At 41.8% G+C, this 19796-nt stretch overlaps 2 protein-coding genes across 3 annotated transcripts; both read right to left on the bottom strand.

The window, feature by feature from the left end:
• Positions 1-6648, bottom strand: LOC120826610 (CMP-N-acetylneuraminate-beta-galactosamide-alpha-2,3-sialyltransferase 1). 2 transcript variants are annotated; one of them, XM_040189054.2, is made up of 7 exons: positions 6165-6648; positions 3601-3878; positions 2922-3118; positions 2654-2833; positions 533-557; positions 304-423; positions 1-168 (listed from the first exon to the last, which is right to left on the bottom strand). In XM_040189054.2, the coding sequence occupies exons 2-7, from the start codon at positions 3826-3828 to the stop codon at positions 1-3; spliced, it is 918 nt and encodes a 305-aa protein (XP_040044988.2). In that variant the 5' UTR covers positions 3829-3878; positions 6165-6648. The 2 variants fall into 2 exon arrangements, with proteins under 2 accessions (XP_040044988.2, XP_077937990.1); XM_078081864.1 differs by lacking the exon at positions 6165-6648 and having other exon boundaries at positions 3601-4626.
• Positions 6649-11443: 4795 nt separating this feature from the next.
• Positions 11444-14516, bottom strand: LOC120826607 (CMP-N-acetylneuraminate-beta-galactosamide-alpha-2,3-sialyltransferase 1). Its single transcript, XM_040189049.2, has 7 exons — positions 14303-14516; positions 13480-13757; positions 13111-13307; positions 12806-12985; positions 12017-12041; positions 11796-11915; positions 11444-11632 (listed from the first exon to the last, which is right to left on the bottom strand). The coding sequence occupies exons 2-7, from the start codon at positions 13705-13707 to the stop codon at positions 11465-11467; spliced, it is 918 nt and encodes a 305-aa protein (XP_040044983.2). The 5' UTR covers positions 13708-13757; positions 14303-14516; the 3' UTR covers positions 11444-11464.
• Positions 14517-19796: the final 5280 nt, after the last annotated feature.

Genomic DNA, 19796 nt, shown 5'->3' with positions numbered 1-19796 from the left:
TTACCACCCAGTATAGAATTTGAGTATTTGATGACTTGCCAGCTCCTCGATCATTTCATACTCTACTTTTCCAGGATGTGGTCCAGTTTTTACTTTTTGGTCGGGGACTTTATCCCAGTAATGACTCCAGTTTCCATCACTGTCTGCTCCAAAACCAAACACATGGACCTGGAAACCATCGGTAAGCAATTTTAGAATCAGAAGATAAAATAAAAGCTTCAATAAATCTTGCTAAATAACACATTACAAATGAGCTTGTCAATCATTAGTCACGATATTCACTCTATTTAAAAATAAACTTACCTCGTCACAAATATGCAGGGCAAAAACCAAAGCCATGAAGCCAGTGGAGGGATAATCGCCTTTCTTGTGCAGCCAGACTTGATGAATATGCCTCATAAAAGCTGGGTTAAGGACCATCACCTAATATGAAACCAGAAATAGTCTTTCAATGCATTTTATAAACCAGTACCTTTCGACCAAATCATGTTTATTGTTTAATATGTGTAAAAAAAAATAAAAAAATACTCACCAAATCTTTGTTGAAGTTTGATTTTCTTCGCACATGTGGAAGAAAGCATGAAATGTCAAACTCGTCGAAATGAGTAGTATGTAGATAAAGAAGAGATACTTTTTAAATGAACCCCTGTTTTATTTCACATTTAAATAATATACAATGAAATAGCTTGTTTTCTTGCCTACATCCAGAAAGAACTACCACCGGCACTCAATGTTTGCATTTCATCTAAATTATGCTACAGGAATTTTCCTGCAGAGGCCTTATTATGAACATTTGACTTAGTATGAGAAGCAAGTGGAGCAAGTGGAGCAAGCGTGACAGACGCTTGTCGTGTGTTAGTACCTGTAAGCATGCAGAGGCCTGCAAGGAAAGGCGGCAATTTTTTTTGTAGAGCACAGTTCAACAGCAAGGCAATTCAAAATGATTCACATTAAAAACCATTAAATAAATCCCAACATAAAGCAAGAAAATTAAAAACAGTTAATAATATTTTTTGCAACGTAAAAGAAAAAGTCATTAAAAAAGACAATACTCAAAAAATAGAATAAAATTCATGGAGCAAAATCCAGGTCAAAAGTTTTGTTCATTTGAAAATCAAATGTGAACCTGAAAGTTTAAGCTTTGGTCTTGAACATTGAAAAAAAACAAGAATGTATTCAAAATAAAAATTAGCGCACAAAAGTGGGAAGGGCGTTTAATCATGAGTAACAGATTCCTCAACCGCCTTGCCTTCAGGAGACGCACGCAAGACTTAACAATCAACCCTTTCTTTTCACTAAATTTAAGATTGGATGTAAAACCAGAGACAACGTTCTGTTTAACGAGCTGTTTTGGATCCTACTGCCATGAATCGCAGAACACGACCAATTAACTATCTGAAAATGTACCATTCATCAACCACACATGAATCTCCGAAGTTTCCCACTTCCACAAGCACCTGTCAATTCAGCGCATGGCGTCTGAGTTCGGTAGAGTTGGCAGAATATTGGTGGAGACGGTGCTTTCAGGGTCTGATCGATGCTGCGAGGTGCGTCCGCTCCCGCCGCCCCCCTCGCCATCCACCCCTTAAATCTTCGGCTGCTCTCCAGCCGCGCCGCCTGCCAAGGGCTCCTTTTAGAATAACTTATTTCCCCGTTAAGATGGTTCAGCTACTGTAGAGAAAAGGGCGTCGTCTCTCGCTCTTTAATCTCATGAAGTGCTCGGCGAGAACGACAGCTTCGTTTCTCCGACGCGCCCTGAAAGCAGCTCCATATCTCACGCGCTTGAGCGCCGCTCAGCATCTCGCCGTCGTAGACGAGCTTTGGCGTGTTTGGCAGAGCGCCTTGAGCGCCGTGTACGACCAGTGTGGATCAACCGATTAACCAATTGATCCATATATATAAGGCGCTCCGGATTATAAGGCACTGTCGTTTTTTGAGAAGATTAAAGGCTTTTAAAGGCGCCTTGGAGTGCGGAAAATGCGGTTTATTGACTTCAATACTACAAGAGGGCGCCGCATTTGACATTGTTTTGTTTGGCGGCGCCTTTTGTTGAATGACGTCAGGCGGACAAGAGCAGCCGTTTCGAGCGAGAGCCTTATTGTTTTATTAATCTGCTCAATCATCAACTAATGTTTCACAAAACTAATGTGTCGCATCATAAATATTTTGATATTAATTTTAAACTTTTCAAAATTCATCCATCCATCCATTGTCAATCCGCTTATCCTGCACACAGGGTCGCGGGGGGCTGGAGTCCATTCCAGCCAACTTCGGGCGATAGACGGGGTACATCCTGGATTGGTCGCCAGCCTATCGCAGGGCTAATTGAAAATTAAAAATATTTTATTTATTTATTGTAAATGACCTCTCGCGGCCCACCTGCAGGACCTTCGCGGGGGCCGGAAAAAAGCTTGAGTGGATGGAAGAGCCACATATCCAAATAAGTGAAATGACCGAAGGCCCTCAACACTCAGCTGAAGTAAAAATTATTTTGTTCTTTTTTCCACTGAATGTTATGGATTTACTGTTCATCACACCACAAATACAACACAACTCCCTCGGTACCACTGGGGGTGACTAGCAGCCTGGAACGCCAGTTTCAGAGCACAGACCGTAGAATCTCAACTAGAAGTGAAATGAAATAAAGACTCACCTTCCAGAAGGTTGTGTGCTGAGAACCTTCGTAATCCATTCAAGATCTCTTATTTTAAATGTGAACAGGACCGGATGAGTCGTGTTATCTAACTGAGAAGCACTCTCTGGATACATGACATGATGAGTTGTTCTGTTCCCAACATCTGCTTCAAAGCCTTTGGAATGACCCCTGTTAATTCTAAATGGTACAAAGGGATGAGTCAATGTCTTTGTCAGGAAAAACAGACAAACATTTTGACACTTCATGTTTCTTTCAACTCATTTACCTTATGACGTAGTCCTGGAAATCTATGAGAGGTCCGTAATGTGATTTTAACAAATTACGAGAGTTTCCCACCACAGCACAAGTCCTGCAGCGGCCGGGGCTGGATGCTTCAAGAGGAGGGTTGTCTGGGATCAGCTGAAAAACCCTTTCAATGGTTTTTCTGTAGTCACTGATGCTACGTCCTTCAGGCTGTAGGCGCTGTCAGGAGCACCAAACATAGTCGTTAGACCACGTGAGTCATTCAAACTACACAAATTCACAGTCTTTTGAAATATTTGATTATATTTTGAAATGCATGAGAGTTTTAAATTCTGCTTCATGAACTAAATTATGCGATTAATAACGAATAAAGGTTAATTGAATCCATTATTACTTCCGGGAGGATGATGCCAGAGTGAGTGCATGAGTAAGTGTGCATGACACAGCTAAGAGCATCCCCAAACCTCCCACTACAAGAATGAGCTCCACTTGGCAAACAAACCGAACATGTTTCATTGTTGCATTGAAAAATGGGGCTCTATGCCCCATTACCCAAACCACCAGGTGCCCGTCCCCTGGCCTGCCAACCACCCGTCCCCCCACCCAGACATGGCGACTGTCAAACGTGAAAGTATTTAACTTTCTGATCTGGATTTGAGCTGCAGGTTTACAGACTGTTATGTTGTTAAGGCACAACTTACCCTCCACCAGTTGTATTCCTCTTCTGGCAGATTGTAGTTCCTCGATAAAAGTGGTTGTGGAAACTCCCTCAAACCCTCAATTGCCAACGTATTATTTTCAAATAGACATCGGTCACAGGCACAGAATCGTTGTTTCTGAGGCGCAATGTATAGTGTGTGTTCTCCCCAAAAAACACAGATGGCAGTAATACTCAGAAGGAAAAGGAGAAGGCGAACCATTGGTTTCATGTTGGATGTACGAGGCTGAATAAGAAGCCGCTCCAATCTGTAGATAAAGCCTGTGAGAAATACACAATGAACGTGGTGAATGACAGAATGTTATAAAGTAGGTTCAATAAATGCATTGCATGTATTGTAGTCTGTTTGCATAGAATTTCATCAATCCTTTGCTTCACTTTAACAGTAAGTATTGTACTTCATTGAGGTTGAGATAAGTTTAAGCCGGCGTGCACAATGTTCCCTTCTTTTCAGTGCTAACCTGCTTAGTTTGACAGCTCAGATCTCTTCAAATTTGAAATTTGAGAACTTCTCTTAAAGACGCTCTGCTGTTGCCGTCACTGTAGTAAAATGGATTAGAAGCTTGTTTTTGCCATTATTTCTTTCTATCCTGAACATTTTTTATCGCCCTTAATGTTGAATCGCCCTTGGATGTGGTTTGTGCTCAGATGTCAATAATCCATCTAAACAGTAATATTGAGAGATAGAAACATTTCTTTGCAAAATTGTATATATTGAAATACAAATAGGTATAAAAACTGGAGGTAGCTTATTTTTAATAAAAGGAAATCTGTATATTAATAGGATGCTTCTTATACAGAAACCAGTTATTTATGCAAGTATGTGGATTTGTCACTGTCACGATGTGGGTTTGTTTCAGTGGCGGCTGGTGGATTTTGTTAGGACCAGCCAATCAGTTTCAAGGATATCAATAATTTCCCTGCATAATTTTTTGACAGTTAAATATTTAATAGTTATTCCAACAGTTTAACATAATAAGGACATCTTATTCAAACAATTCAGTATATTAAGGAATATATATATACATCAATATTCAGAATATGATATAACTACCATAACTTTTTTCAATATCCGATAAAAATATTCTATAATAAATATTTTATATTAAAGGGAAAATAAATTACAATATAAATATAGGTATATAAAATATATTAGAACAAGTAACTTAACTCAATTAATTATTTTCGATAAAATTTCCCTGTTTTCAGCCCCATCCTGATTGTGTGTCCTCACCGCAGTCCTGTGTGCGTCACAGCTGGGTAGTGATTTTTAACTTTAACACAGCAACGTGACGAGGTTATCGCTGCGGCCAACCAATCTTCACTTCCAAACAGTAATGCGCGAGTTGCGCGTAAATACGGCGTTAGCGCGTAGCTAAGTAGCTAGCTAAACCTGCCGGGTGTAGAAGTCTTGATCGGGAGGTTTGGCTGATCTGATTCCAGGTGTTTCACCTCTAGTTTCTCCAGCAAAGTTCTTTTCGCCCTGACGAGAGCGCAGTGTAGGGCGGCGAAGAAATGGCCCAAATCTCAATGTATTTTAGGGCTCTGAAATGATATGTCACTCATTAACTCTAGTTAGTGATTGGCTACCTGCTTCTTAGACCGGTCGCATTGGGACACGGCCCGATCCAAGCTGAGACATGCGGAGAGGACGTGCAGGAAAAGCATATATTTTGCACAGATATCTTAATTTACAAATATTACTATATATAGTCCATGTTTCTAAAACATAAATAGACACATATCGACTAGTTCTAAAATGTAATTTTAAAATAATTTTTAAAATGATCTTTGATGACTTTTTTTGTGGCTCAAGCGACTAGTTTCCTGTTTTATTTTGAATTTTCCTGCTGCTTGCTTCCATGGGTTGTCTTTCCTGTGTTTTCTCCGCCCTCTGTGACTGTTTACTTTGTCCCTGATTGTTTCGTGCTGTGTCCAATGACGTGTCCCTTGTCTCCTGGTCGGATCGTTAGTCATTTTAAGTCATTTTAAGTCTTTTGGTCGTTTTATATTCCTGGTCCGCAGTTCTGGTTTTTGGAAACCTCCCTGTCACCGGGACTTAACGTGACAGTCTGAGCGCATCGAAATCTGACACACGGTGTATTGTTATCATCACATAATAGAATATGACATAGGAAAGCATGAGCGTTGATTAGGTGGCTCAATAAAAAAATGTTATTATTTTCTACCTGTCTCAACTGTGGAGATATTGGTACAGTTGTCTGTTCATAAGGCATTTATTTGTAGGTCTTGTTTTACCATCTGGACCTTGTGTCTGAAATAAAAGTTTTATTGATTGGTTGTTTGAACATATCAAATGCACAGTTTGACATTGGAGAGCTTAACTCCATAAATTTGTCTCTATATCAGGCGTATACAGCTGCTCTATTAATTAATAACAGTTTTTTTTATTCTCAGTATTGATTATTTCTTAAATAAAACACATTGTATTTCTGTTACAAGAAGAATCATTCACTCATCACTATTATAATTATTGACATTATTCATCATCAGTTAATAGCTATTAATGTTTTAGTTTTGTCTTACCTCAACAGATGGTAAACCCACTTAGTTATTTTAAGTTTAAAGTCTAAAAGACAAAAATTGCATGAAGAAGTTTTGGTTGGAAGAGGTGTCTCCGTTGGTGTGCGTGCAGGTTAACTAGTGGCTGGTGTTATTCCACTATGGCGCTGAGCACAGTCTAATAAGGCGGGTTTGCCTGTCTCATAACTTATTATGAGATTACACTCAAACTTAAAACATGACGTCAGTCTAATGAGGCGTCTCCATTTGTGGCGTTAAAGAATCAGGAAGAAGCACCTTTGTTATGTTCGGATGACTATTTGATTAACTGGGGCCGTCCCACCCACTCCATCTGATGTCACGCCAGGAGAGTGTTATAGAAAAGCATGCAGTCCCACAGATGTTATAGGAATAGACCTTATGAGGGGAAGTTTCTTTTCCATATTGACCTCGAGTGATTTTCCCGCCACAAAAAAGGTGTCGTGATCCGAAAAATTCAGCATGTGGACACGGGTACCAACTGAACTTTTAAGTTTAAAAGCGTGTTCCCCATCACATTGCACATCTAAGACAAATTAATAAATTAGCATGCTGATTTTCATGTCTGACGTTCAAGCTACCCTATGATTTAAAACCAATAAAATTGTTAAATTGTTAGTATGGATACAAACCTTTATACAATGAGCTGGATATTTAGCTACAGATAATTAGTTATTTTTATGTAATTTAAGAAGGAAGTAAAATACTGTAAAAATAATACTGTAATTTAGGTTGTTAATTTATGCCTGTAATTTTACAGAGGATTAGTAGCTACTAGTATTTAAGTTAAATGTTGTCGAGACTTGAATACTAACTTTGAATAGTAAAGGTTAAAAATTCAAGAAACGTACCAAGCTTCTTCATGTTATTATATTTTTTTCCGAGCCAATAGCTGCAAATAAAGGCTCTTTAGATCTGTGACTTTGTTTGGAATAGTCTTAAACCAACTTTAATTGTTGGTTCAGCTTCTGTTAATCCGAAGCCCTGAGAACAAATCTCTTCTGTCGGCATTCATAACAAGAACAAATTTCTCTGTCAATCATGTCCTTGATATTTATGAGATACAAATGATACTAGAAATATGGACTTGAAGCTAAACAACAGAGGTGCAAAACGTTACACAATCCCATCTGTGCTTTTACATTACATGTCATTTAGCTGACTTTTATCCAAATAGATTAGTCCCCTGGTCCCAATCTAAAGCGACTCATCAAGCTGGCTCTAAAAGAATTCTAATGGTGCTCTTCATGTCTCTGTCCTTTGATGCAACCGGATGTGATTGGCTGCACATCCAAACGTTCTTCCTCCCTCTCAATTTCTTTTACTCCAAAGTATTTCTCTCCCTTGGCTCCATCTGAAATCCATCACTGACCTGACCGATGTTTATTCATTTGATACTACAGTACATTCAATGATCACAGCTCTGGCTTAAAGCTTCTTCATGTTAACATAACATAGCATGCATAAAATCATCATCATTAAAGTTTTTTTAATAATAACAATTAAATGACTATAAATTGTGTTTGACTCAGAATGCAGTTATTTAATCTAACATGCTAATGTTACACTGGCTACACTGAATCTATTTGTTTTTGTTTTAAATTTTGTTTTCATGAACTGTAATCAAAAAAGATACTTGAAACCATGTGAGGACAAAGAATAAAAGAGGAAGAAAAGGCAAAACATTTGGATGAATACATTGCCCCATGTTTTTTCTTTGTATGTCAGCAAGAATACAACTTTTAGTTTACATTACGCATTAGAATATGGTTGTCACAATCGAGAAGACACTACAGATGGTTATTTAATCTATAATAGTATACCAGTGTATAGAGCTTGACTATTTCTTAGTGTCTCTAAAGTCAGTAACACATCAGTCATTCAAAACTGATACCGTATGAATATAAATTGAGTGTGATTAGACATTATAAAAACGGTAGCTTCAAGTAAACAATGTGAATTGTCTTTAAAATATTTTTATTAACTTTGGTACATTTTTTTATCCCCAGAACTCCCTACTACTACTATTTATGTGGTGCATTATAAAAAAATGTGACGGCCCCAGGACGGCTGCCAGGGTTTTTGTGGGTGTGTCTCTGTCTGTCTTTTGTTACAGGGTGAACTTCCTGGTGGAGCTGAGGCCACCAGGCAGATCAGAGGCAGCTGGCCACTGTCTCTAGATTGGATTGTATTCTCCTGGTCACCAGCACAATGGCGTTTTTCTTTGCTGTGTTTTGTTTGTTTAGTTAATCTGGCATTACGTTTTGCCAGCCACATGGCATTACGTTTTGCCAGTTGTTAAGCGTTAAAAAGAAATTTGTTATATCCGTTCAATTGAATTACTTTGGTAGATAAACATCCTTTTCTGATAGTACCTGTAGTAGTAGAGCGTGGTTTCCTCTATTTGTTGTGGCCTTTGAGCCGGATCATAAACCAAAAAAAAAACGAAGCAGAGAAACTCATGTCCTGCTGGGATCCTACGGTGAATTGGAATCCATTTGGGGTCAATGTCAGTTTGTGTAGTTTAAACACCAACATCCACACAAAGACTCACAACACATGTAGAGTCAGTTCGGTCTCCGTTAGTTCCATTAGAGGAGTTGATCTGAGAAGTGATGTCTCTTGAAGGCTTCTTAGTCTTTTTTTTCTGGTGAAATGCTGAAACAAACATTACCACCCCTTATAGAATTTGAGTACTTGACGCCTTTAATTAAACACATCCAGTGTTTAAGCCAAGACTTGCACTTTAAATGGCAATAGTTAAAGTTCCAGTGCTTTGTAATTCTCAGACAACACACACTTCACGCCTCACACTGCTTAAAATGGAAATTTAACTCCTTTCAAACACTTGTTTACAGAGACATCACGCTTCCTTTGCCCAAATGAATACTATTTGCTTAGAATCAGAGAAAGTAGAGCAGCACACCACAATTCAGTGTCTTTCATTAGTGGCGTTGTTACGCACGTACAGCACCCCGTGAGGGGAGGGGAACATACACCGCGCTGCCAAGAACCCCAGACGGCCAGAGACCGGGTGTGGGCGCAAGTAATCACACCAACATCGATGGGTCTGGTTTAAACAGGCTATAGCACGTGCCAGTTTATTAATAATAATAATAATAATAAAACAATAGAGGGAAATGGGAGGACGGCTGAGCTGATCCAAAACAAAGAAATTAGCAAAACCCCACCCCTTACCTGTCCCAACGTCCTACACAAAACACTTATTTACTCTGGCGCTCGAGCAAGGCGCCCTAACCAGAAATACAGGGGGTGGATCGCTCAGATCTAACCTGGTGTGTATAACAGGAGATATCCCTACGGGTGATGTATGCCCAGGGCGTCTTTCCTAACACTCCCAAGTGCTTTCCGTTCTCCCTGGGAAGGACACACGAAATACAAATGATTAACACTTTCAATACTCCAAAACACTCCACCATGTACAACCAATTTCACAAGAGCACCCCAAACACAACCTTACACCCTGCCTGAGAGAGATGGACTGAACAACCAGAAACACATAAATACAGCTGATGGGACGATGCGATTGGAGGATGGGAAAACAGGAACCAGCTGTAGGAGATCACGGGAGGGCGGATGAGTAATGAAGACAATTAGCTCCACCTGAGGAGGGTTATCACACACACAGAACACAGACAAGACCGGGGGTCGTAACAGGCGTATAGTGACAACTCCACAGGTTGTGGGGCCATTTTGTACGCAAAAATGGCTGCAAAAGACAAATGAATGAATGCAAAAGAAGGGACGAGAGAATTTGATAAAACCTGAATTCAGGGTCTATGAACACTATGATGTCTCACATATACAAAACTACCAGCTGTAACCACTCTGCACCCGCAAGGAGTCAATGCTCACGTGCGTGCGTACACTCCCAAGAGCAGACTGCACAAGCAGGTTGACATTTGAAATGCAAATAGCCATTAAAATGTCAGAAATATCTTGTGCACCCAACTTCCTTGTTGAAAAGATACACATTTGCAGAAAAAGGACATATGTCATGATTCATTGTGAGAGCCTTTGAAGAATCCAATGAGAGGGTTCAATAGAGACATTCAGAACTTTTAACTGGTGAGAGTGGGTCTGTGACGGCTGCTTGTGTCATTTTACAGTGTTTATTTTGTACACATTAGTGTTGACTGGTCGTTATGACTCGCATCACAAAATTGACGAATTCAAGTCAATTTGCGGTCAGTGTTACCAACAGCAGGAAGAAAATGGAAGCATGCATATTTCTGGAAAAACAAATTCATCTATATTTTGCATATTTTACTAGTTATTTTATAGCCAAACATTAGCAAATTTTTGCATTTGGTGTTAAAAAAGTGTTGCAAAGATAATTTTTCTGAACATTTTGTTTAGTTTATCACTTATTTTCTGCAATAGTCCAAAATCCAATGAAAAATTGGAGAAGTTAACTTCCATGGTTGGGGAAACATCTGCACACAAATAGTTAACCAGGCCTTTGCAAAGCAGAGGGAGAGAGAGAGAGAGAAAGAGAGAGAGAGATATGGAGCAAGACTAGAAGTGAGTGAGAAAGAAAACAGCAAAGAAGAGAAAGAGAAGGATAGACAGAAAGGCAAAGAGAGGGAGAGGGTGAGTGAGTGAGTGAATGAGTGAGAGTGAGGGGGAAGGAGGGGTGGCGTCAGGATATCTATATCTATATATATATATAGATACCCTGACGTGTATATATATATATATATATATATATATATATATATATATATATGTCAGTTTGCAAAATGAGGTGTCTTAAGAACTCTGAATATGACCATGTGACCAACATGGGAAGCTCATTGCTCTCTGTTCATCCTCGTGGACAGCAAGGAGGCTTTGTTGGGTACTGGACAGACTGCGATGGGCGTCTCGGTCATCCGTCCCTATGCCGGCCCTGAAGAAAAGTCTTCAGATATTGGCTTTGTCTTTGAAGGCATCGAACTGAATTTGAAACACATTTGACTTATTTATGGTAAATCCATGAACCTGTTTGAATTCCAAACAAAGGCAGAGAAAATCATGTCTTGCTGGGATCCTACAATGTATTGGAATCCAATTGGGGTCAATGTCTCTGAAGCAGTTTGTGTAGTTTAAACACCAACATCCACACAAAGACTCACAACACATGTAGAGTCAGTTCGGTCTCCGTTAGTTCCGTTAGAGCAGTTGATCTGAGAAGTGATGTCTCTTGAAGGCTTCTTAGTCTTGTTTTTCTTGGTAAGGAATCCATTGTCAAGTCTTCAACCGGTGAAATGCTGAAACGAACATTACCACCCTGTATAGAATTTGAGTACTTGATGCCTTGCCAGCTCCTCGATCATTTCATACTCAACATTTCCAGGATGTCCTCCAGTTTTTATTTTTTTGTTGGGGACTTTTTCCCAGTAATGACTCCAGTTTCCATCACTGTCTGCTCCAAAACCAAACACATGGACCTGGAAACCATCGGTAAGCAATTTCAGAATCAGAAGACGTGATAGAGGCTTTAATAAATCGCACTAAATGAAACAAGATTACATGATTTGTTCTTTATCGAAATTAGCTTCCACTTGTCAATCATCAGGGATTTACATTCACTCCATTTAAAAATAAACTTACCTCGTCACAAATGTGCAGGGCAAGAGCCAAAGCCATGAAGCCGGTGGAGGCATAAGCGCCCTTCTTTTGCAGCCACACTTGATGAATATTCCTCATAAAAGCTGGGTTAACGACCATCGCCTGTTATGAAATCAGAATTAGTCTTTCAATGTATTTTATCAACCATTACCTCTGGAGCATATAACGTTTTTATTGTTGAATACATATAAAATAATACTCACCAAATCCTTGTTGAATAAGAATTTTCTTGGCACATGGGGAAAAAAGCATGAAATGTCAAACTCAAACATCTATTGGTTGTATGTAAAGCAGCGGTTAAATGAACCTGTCTTACTTCACATAGAAACTTTTTAAAGAAATTCAATGAAACAGCTTCTTTCCTTTAACTACATGAAAGAAAAACTACCACCAACACTCCGTTTTTGAATTTCATGTAAATTATGCTGCAAGATTTTTCATGCACAGGCTTTATTATGCAAATATTACTTAGTATCAGGAGCAAGTGGTTTTCCCAACGGATGGTCAGTTGTGAGGGACGCTTGTGGCGTATTTGTACCTGTAAGTGAACAGAGGCCGTCTTCACTCGTGCTTATTTCCTCTAAAGTGGTGGTGGGAATGCAGAGGAATATACAAAGCTAGTAGCATTCATTCAAATGAACCCGCTGCCATGTTTGGAGTTGGCGGCCTCGTTAGAGAAGTAATCCATGTAAAACCTCTACAAACTAACAGCTTGATATTATACAATTCAAAGAGGGTTGAGTCGCTTTATGCTGTACAATCACTAGGGATTTCATAGTGCTCTGTTCAATCGGATTAAAGTTCATGACAACGGTGGGTTGGATAATAGTGACATGTTATGTGGCCCTGAATCTTATGGATTTACGGTTCACCACAAATGAAACACAACTCCTCCCTCAGTACCGCTGGTGGACTTTAGCAGGCTGGAACATCAGCTTCAGAAGACAAACCGTAGCATCTAGACTAGAGCTGAAATGAAAAACATGACTCACTTTCCAGAAGGTTGTGTGCTGAGGACCCTCGTAATCCATGGCAGATCCCTCATCTTAAAGGTAAACAGCACCGGACGAGTGGTGTTATCTAACTGAGAAGCACTCTCCAGGTACATGACATGATGAGTTGTTCTGTTCCCGACATCGGATTCAAAGCCTTTGGAATGACCCCTGTTGATTCTAAATTGTACAAAAGGATGTATTTCACAAGTCAATGTTATTGTCGGGAACAAAACTGACATGTGATTTGAACCATAGTTTCTGACTTTGATGAAAAACATTCATGCTTGTTTCAGCTCATTTACCTTATGACGTAGTCCTGGAAATCTATGAAAGGTCCGTAATGTGATTTTAACAAATTACGTGAATTTCCCACCACAGCACAAGTCCTGCATCGGCCGGGGATGGATGCTTCAAGAGGAGGGTTGTCTGGGATCAGCTGAAAAATCCTTGACATCTTTTGTCTGTATTCACTGATGTTACCGCCTCCACGCTGTATGACCTGTCAGGAGCACCAAACATTACTAGTGGTCCCAGGCCGGTAAGGAGCACAGGGGATAACACAGCTGAGAGAATCCCCAAAATGCGACTGTCAAACGTGAAGGTATTTTACTTTCTGATCCGGATTTAAACTGCAGGTTGAGAGACTGTTATGTTGTTAGGTCACAACTTACCCTCCACCATTTGAAATCCTCTTCTGGCAGACTGTAGTTGCTGGATAAAAATGGTTGTGGAAACTTCCTCAAACGCTCAATGGCCAACGTATCATTTTCAAATAGACATCGGTCACAAGCACAGGATCTTTGTTCCTGAGGCGGAACGTATTGTGACACTTCTCTCCAAAAAACACAGACGCCAGAAACACTCAAAAATAAAATGAGCAGGCGCGCTTTTGTTTTCATCTTGGGTGCGGCAGTGTGAATGGGAAGCCGCTCCAACCTGTAGATAAAGCCTGGGGTGAAATACAAAAGGATAATGGTCAGTGACGGAATGTTATGAAGTAGGTTCAATAAATGTGTGGTATTGTAATTACAATTTCATCAGTCTTTTACTTCATTTTAACAGTACTGTAGTACTGTACTGTACTCCGTTTGGTCTCTCATTTGTGCTCCGGTGGTGAATATTAATTAGTTTAATTCATCATTATAACTGGAATGATACCTCGAGCCTTGTAAATTACACTTGACTGAGAATAAATAAGGGAAACTCTTATAAACAAATAGGTTGTTTGAACAAACAATCATCAAAAGCACAAAGCAGTTTGGAATTGGAAAGCCAAGCTCGTCTTTATGTCAGACGTTACGGCTGCCGTACAAATTAATAACATATATATATTTTTTTTTATCCTCAGAATTGATTATTAATCAAAAATAAAACATAATAGTTATTGTATTTTCATTGCTGTTATGATAACAAAAAGTAGAAGGAGACTAATACAGTCATTAGGATTATAATTATTGGCATTATTCATTAAAAAGTATTAATGTTTTAGTTTACCTTAACAGACGGTAACCACACTTTTCCGAGTTTAAAGTCTAAAAGACAAAAATTGCCCGCAGAACTTGTCTCCGTTGGTGTGCGTTCTGGTCCGTGAGTCTGCGGCGGTTCAACAAGTGGCCGCTGTTTTTATTCCGCAGTGACTCAGCGCCGTGCACAGATGTCAGGAGAAATTTGCCTGTCTGTCTCACAAAGGAAGGTGCGCGTGAAAGCCGAAGTCTGTTACGGGACAGGTACGCAGGGTCCGCCTCCTGGTCCGGGTGTTAATCCGCTGTCATATTGACAGACAATCTTAATTTACTGTACGACATTTAGTTTCAGCATAAGGTAAGAGGTTTCTTCCCCACTATCGATGGAGGGGACAGTTCCAGCTGTATCAAGCAATGGTTAAATAAGACAAATAGAATTACATCCTAATTCTCAGTCTAATTTCTACAGGGAGCTGCGACCTTTCTTTTTCCATCCGGCTATTTAGAAAATCTATTTATAACTTAACTGTTTTTCAGCGCTGTATAATCTGTCTAGTGAAAGACAAGCACCTGTCAAAGTGCTTAAACCTGCTCAGCAACATTTGTTGGTGCCAAGGCCGGTCAGCCGAGGTGAAGAATCAACTGAATCAACTCAGACTAGGCTCAGCCCGGGGAAACATTTGTTTTGCGACAGGCAATAAATAAATACATTTTGGGCGGCAGGTGCCCAAACCAAAACCAAAGGGAACCCTTCACCAAAATAAAATGTTTTCCTGTTGAGTTGCTCTTCCATGCTCTGGTCGCATAAGTGGTGTTATGACTAGTAAATGACTTGTGTAGTTTATGAATGTCTTGCCAAGGATTGTAATGGAAAGGAATGTAATGTCCCTGAATGAACTATGCAAATGAGGGCTGTACCTGTGGGGAAAAAAAAGAGCTGGGTCGAATTAGATGTGTGTTGCGCTGGGGTGGCATTAAGTTAGGTAATTGCCATCCAGAGCGGGGGTAGTGTTGTAAGAGGGTGCGCTGGGAACCACAAGGTTGGTGGTTCGAGTCCTGGCTGCCCCATGTCCCATGTCGAAGTGTCCCTGAGCGAGACACCTGACCCCTAATTGCTCCCCGGACAAAATGTAAAAGCCATGGGTTAAAAACGTAATGTAAGTCGCTTTGGATAAAAGTGTCAGCTAAATGACCCGTAAGGTAATGTAAAATGGTGCGGCCCCTTTTAAGAACAGCACGTACGGGGTGGATATGGCCGAGCGGGAGGCACAGAGTCCATCTATTTATGTCCCGGTTACTGGTACCGGTGCACGATGGAACCCAAAAGCACGACTCAGACCAAGATGGGAGGGACTAGTAGATTTAATCACCGGGCAGACAAGGTCAAAACCGGGAGATCCGTCAGTAGGGAAACAAATCTGAGAGAGGCAGGCAGGGAATCCGTAGACGGGAACAGGCAGGGGTCAGAACCAGGGCGGCAATCAGGGAGGCGAACAAATCCAAAAAAGGAGCAGGCAGAGAATCTGGGGTTGAAAGGCAGGCAGGGTCAAAACAGGTAAAACGGGGTAACTGGGAAAACGCTGGAAAACTCGCCAAAACAATCTGGCAGGGAACAACAGACGTGACGTGCTTAAATAGTGAGTGGCTGATGAGGGGATGTGCTTCATGGGTGAGGGCAAGGAGAACCAGGTGAGGGTAATGAGCTGATGATGTGGGAGGATCTGAAATGACAGTTTGATAACCTGCAGATGAAATTAAAAATGCAGTGAAGATAAAAATAACACTATGATGTGGTCAATTGTGTGACAATCCATCTTCAAACCGCTTACCCTGCACACAGTGTCGCGGGAGTCAATCCCAGCCAACGAGAGGCGGCGTATACCCTGGATTGGTCGCCAGCCAATCGCAGGGACTGTCAGGCCCACGTTTTAAGAGACGACCCAAGAGAAGAATGAACCGAAAAAGGCCGTCTTTATTTGGTTCAAAGATCACAAAACTCAAAATCGCTCCATTAGGAGGAAAACACAAAAAGGTACAAACAGGTTTGAGGGCCTGAATCCATTAACAGAAATTCTTCAAGAACGGGGAAAAGCAAGACCAAACCAGGCAGGCAGCGGCACACCGAGTCTAAGGCTCAGGCTCAGGCTGTAAGACTACGTGTTCAAGAATTGGAGCCTGGTCGGGGTTATCAAAAATTCAGCCGAACGACTTGTGGGACAGCAGGCTCGTGCATAGACATTTTGGGCAGCAGGTGCCCAAACCAAAACCGAAGGGAACCCTTCGCCAAAATTAAATGTTTTCCTGTTTAGTTGCTCTTACATGCTCATAAGTGGTGTTATGACTAGTAAATGACTTGTGTAGTTTATGAATGTCTTGCCAAGGATTGTAATGGAAAGGAATGTAATGCCCCACGCCCTATGTGTGCCCTGCACAAAGGACTGCAAATTGCTGTGTTGCACCCTGTAATGGGACGGGTTGTCCCTGAATGAACTATGCAAATGAGGGCTGTACCTGTGGGGAAAAAAAAGAGCTGGGTCGAATGAGATGTGTGTTGCGCTGGGGTGGCATTAAGTTAGGTAATTGCCATCCAGAGCGGGGGTAGTGTTGTAAGAGGGTGCGCTGGGAACCACAAGGTTGGTGGTTCGAGTCCTGGCTGCCCCATGTCCCATGTCGAAGTGTCCCTGAGCGAGACACCTGACCCCTAATTGCTCCCCGGACAAAATGTAAAAGCCATGGGTTAAAAACGTAATGTAAGTCGCTTTGGATAAAAGTGTCAGCTAAATGACCCGTAAGGTAATGTAAAATGGTGCGGCCCCTTTTAAGAACAGCACGTACGGGGTGGATATGGCCGAGGGAGGCACAGAGTCCATCTATTTATGTCCCGGTTACTGGTACCGGTGCACGATGGAACCCAAAAGCACGACTCAGACCAAGATGGGAGGGACTAGTAGATTTAATCACCGGGCAGACAAGGTCAAAACCGGGAGATCCGTCAGTAGGGAAACAAATCTGAGAGAGGCAGGCAGGGAATCCGTAGACGGGAACAGGCAGGGGTCAGAACCAGGGCGGCAATCAGGGAGGCGAACAAATCCAAAAAAGGAGCAGGCAGAGAATCTGGGGTTGAAAGGCAGGCAGGGTCAAAACAGGTAAAACGGGGTTACTGGGAAAACGCTGGAAAACTCGCCAAAACAATCTGGCAGGGAACAACAGACGTGACGTGCTTAAATAGTGAGTGGCTGATGAGGGGATGTGCTTCATGGGTGAGGGCAAGGAGAACCAGGTGAGGGTAATGAGCTGATGATGTGGGAGGATCTGAAATGACAGTTTGATAACCTGCAGATGAAATTAAAAATGCAGTGAAGATAAAAATAACACTATGATGTGGTCAATTGTGTGACAATCCATCTTCAAACCGCTTACCCTGCACACAGTGTCGCGGGAGTCAATCCCAGCCAACGAGAGGCGGCGTATACCCTGGATTGGTCGCCAGCCAATCGCAGGGACTGTCAGGCCCACGTTTTAAGAGACGACCCAAGAGAAGAATGAACCGAAAAAGGCCGTCTTTATTTGGTTCAAAGATCACAAAACTCAAAATCGCTCCATTAGGAGGAAAACACAAAAAGGTACAAACAGGTTTGAGGGCCTGAATCCATTAACAGAAATTCTTCAAGAACGGGGAAAAGCAAGACCAAACCAGGCAGGCAGCGGCACACCGAGTCTAAGGCTCAGGCTCAGGCTGTAAGACTACGTGTTCAAGAATTGGAGCCTGGTCGGGGTTATCAAAAATTCAGCCGAACGACTTGTGGGACAGCAGGCTCGTGCATAGACATTTTGGGCAGCAGGTGCCCAAACCAAAACCGAAGGGAACCCTTCGCCAAAATTAAATGTTTTCCTGTTTAGTTGCTCTTACATGCTCATAAGTGGTGTTATGACTAGTAAATGACTTGTGTAGTTTATGAATGTCTTGCCAAGGATTGTAATGGAAAGGAATGTAATGCCCCACGCCCTATGTGTGCCCTGCACAAAGGACTGCAAATTGCTGTGTTGCACCCTGTAATGGGACGGGTTGTCCCTGAATGAACTATGCAAATGAGGGCTGTACCTGTGGGGAAAAAAAAGAGCTGGGTCGAATTAGATGTGTGTTGCGCTGGGGTGGCATTAAGTTAGGTAATTGCCATCCAGAGCGGGGGTAGTGTTGTAAGAGGGTGCGCTGGGAACCACAAGGTTGGTGGTTCGAGTCCTGGCTGCCCCATGTCCCATGTCGAAGTGTCCCTGAGCGAGACACCTGACCCCTAATTGTTCCCCGGACAAAATTTAAAAGCCATGGGTTAAAAACGTAATGTAAGTCGCTTTGGATAAAAGCGTCAGCTAAATGACCCGTAATGTAATGTAAAATGGTGCGGCCCCTTTTAAGAGCAGCACGTACGGGGTGGATATGGCCGAGCGGGAGGCACAGAGTCCATCTATTCATGTCACGGTTACTGGTACCGGTGCACGATGGAACCCAAAAGCACGACTCAGACCAAGATGGGAGGGACTAGTAGATTTAATCACCGGGCAGACAAGGTCAAAACCGGGAGATCCGTCAGTAGGCAAACAAAGGCCAAAAGGTGCTTGAGCAACATTATGGGTTTATTCTGTACACGTGCTCGCTCACCCTAGCGCATCCACCATGGACCGCAAACGCCTGCAGAGAGTGGTGAGGATAGCAGAAAAGATCACCAAGACCCCAATGCCCTCTCTGCAGAGCATCTACCACCGCGGGGTTCACAGGAGAGCTGCCTCCATTCTCAAAGACCCCACCCACCCCCAACATGGTCTGTTCACGCTTCTACCCTCAGGCAGGAGGTACAGAGGTGCCAAATGCAGGACCACCAGACTGAAAAACTCTTTTTTTTCCCCACTGCCAATAGAGCCATCATCAGCTGAGAGGACTCTATAGCCTAATTCACAACTGGTCTGCACTTAGGATTTCACTTACTGTTACTGTACTGTTAATTTATATTGCACACGGTTCATTTAATTTAAGTTTTTTTCTTTTACAACGTGCTCAGTTTTGCACTTTTCCCCTTACCTCATTTGTGCCATATCCTTACCTCATTTTCATTTTTATTTCATGCACATTTATGTAAATATTGTATTTTTATTTTAAAATTGGTTGGCTTTCCAGAAAAGGCAAGCACAGGAATTTCAATACACAGGGCGTGTGTAACTGACAATAAGAATCGTTGAATTGAATTTACGCCTTTAGTGGGCGCCAACGCGTCAGAAAATGAGGCCCTCGGTGCCTGACAGTATCGCTCATGCTGTTCACCAGTAGATGTCAGACCTGGACTTCTATTTGATCGTCTGTGTACCGTAACATGATACAACACACAGGCTCAATCTCATGCCCCCCCCCCCCGAAACCCTGACTCCTAAAGGACTTAATTGACCTCACCTCCTAAAAGGTGGCTTGTGAAAGTCTGTCACCATGACAACGTCTCAAGGCGACCTCCCCCTCCCCTGTTTGGGAAGTACTGGGT

Source organism: Gasterosteus aculeatus, chromosome 10 (assembly GCF_964276395.1).
Source record: "Gasterosteus aculeatus chromosome 10, fGasAcu3.hap1.1, whole genome shotgun sequence".
NCBI lineage: Eukaryota > Metazoa > Chordata > Actinopteri > Perciformes > Gasterosteidae > Gasterosteus > Gasterosteus aculeatus.
Note: the sequence above shows the minus strand (reverse complement) of the source record. Positions and strands in the feature narration are given on the sequence as shown.

Excerpts from the sequence above, each read along its gene's own strand:
- LOC120826610 (XM_040189054.2), bottom strand. The coding sequence starts at position 3,828 with ATGAAACCAATGGTTCGCCTTCTCCTTTTCCTTCTGAGTATTACTGCC. Across the intron at positions 424-532 it reads CAAACTTCAACAAAGATTTG|GTGATGGTCCTTAACCCAGC; the intron begins GTGAGTATTTTT and ends GTTTCATATTAG. Across the intron at positions 169-303 it reads CCCTGCATATTTGTGACGAG|GTCCATGTGTTTGGTTTTGG; the intron begins GTAAGTTTATTT and ends GATGGTTTCCAG.
- LOC120826607 (XM_040189049.2), bottom strand. The coding sequence starts at position 13,707 with ATGAAAACAAAAGCGCGCCTGCTCATTTTATTTTTGAGTGTTTCTGGC. Across the intron at positions 13,308-13,479 it reads AGGATTTCAAATGGTGGAGG|GTCATACAGCGTGGAGGCGG; the intron begins GTAAGTTGTGAC and ends TGCTCCTGACAG. Across the intron at positions 11,633-11,795 it reads CCCTGCACATTTGTGACGAG|GTCCATGTGTTTGGTTTTGG; the intron begins GTAAGTTTATTT and ends GATGGTTTCCAG.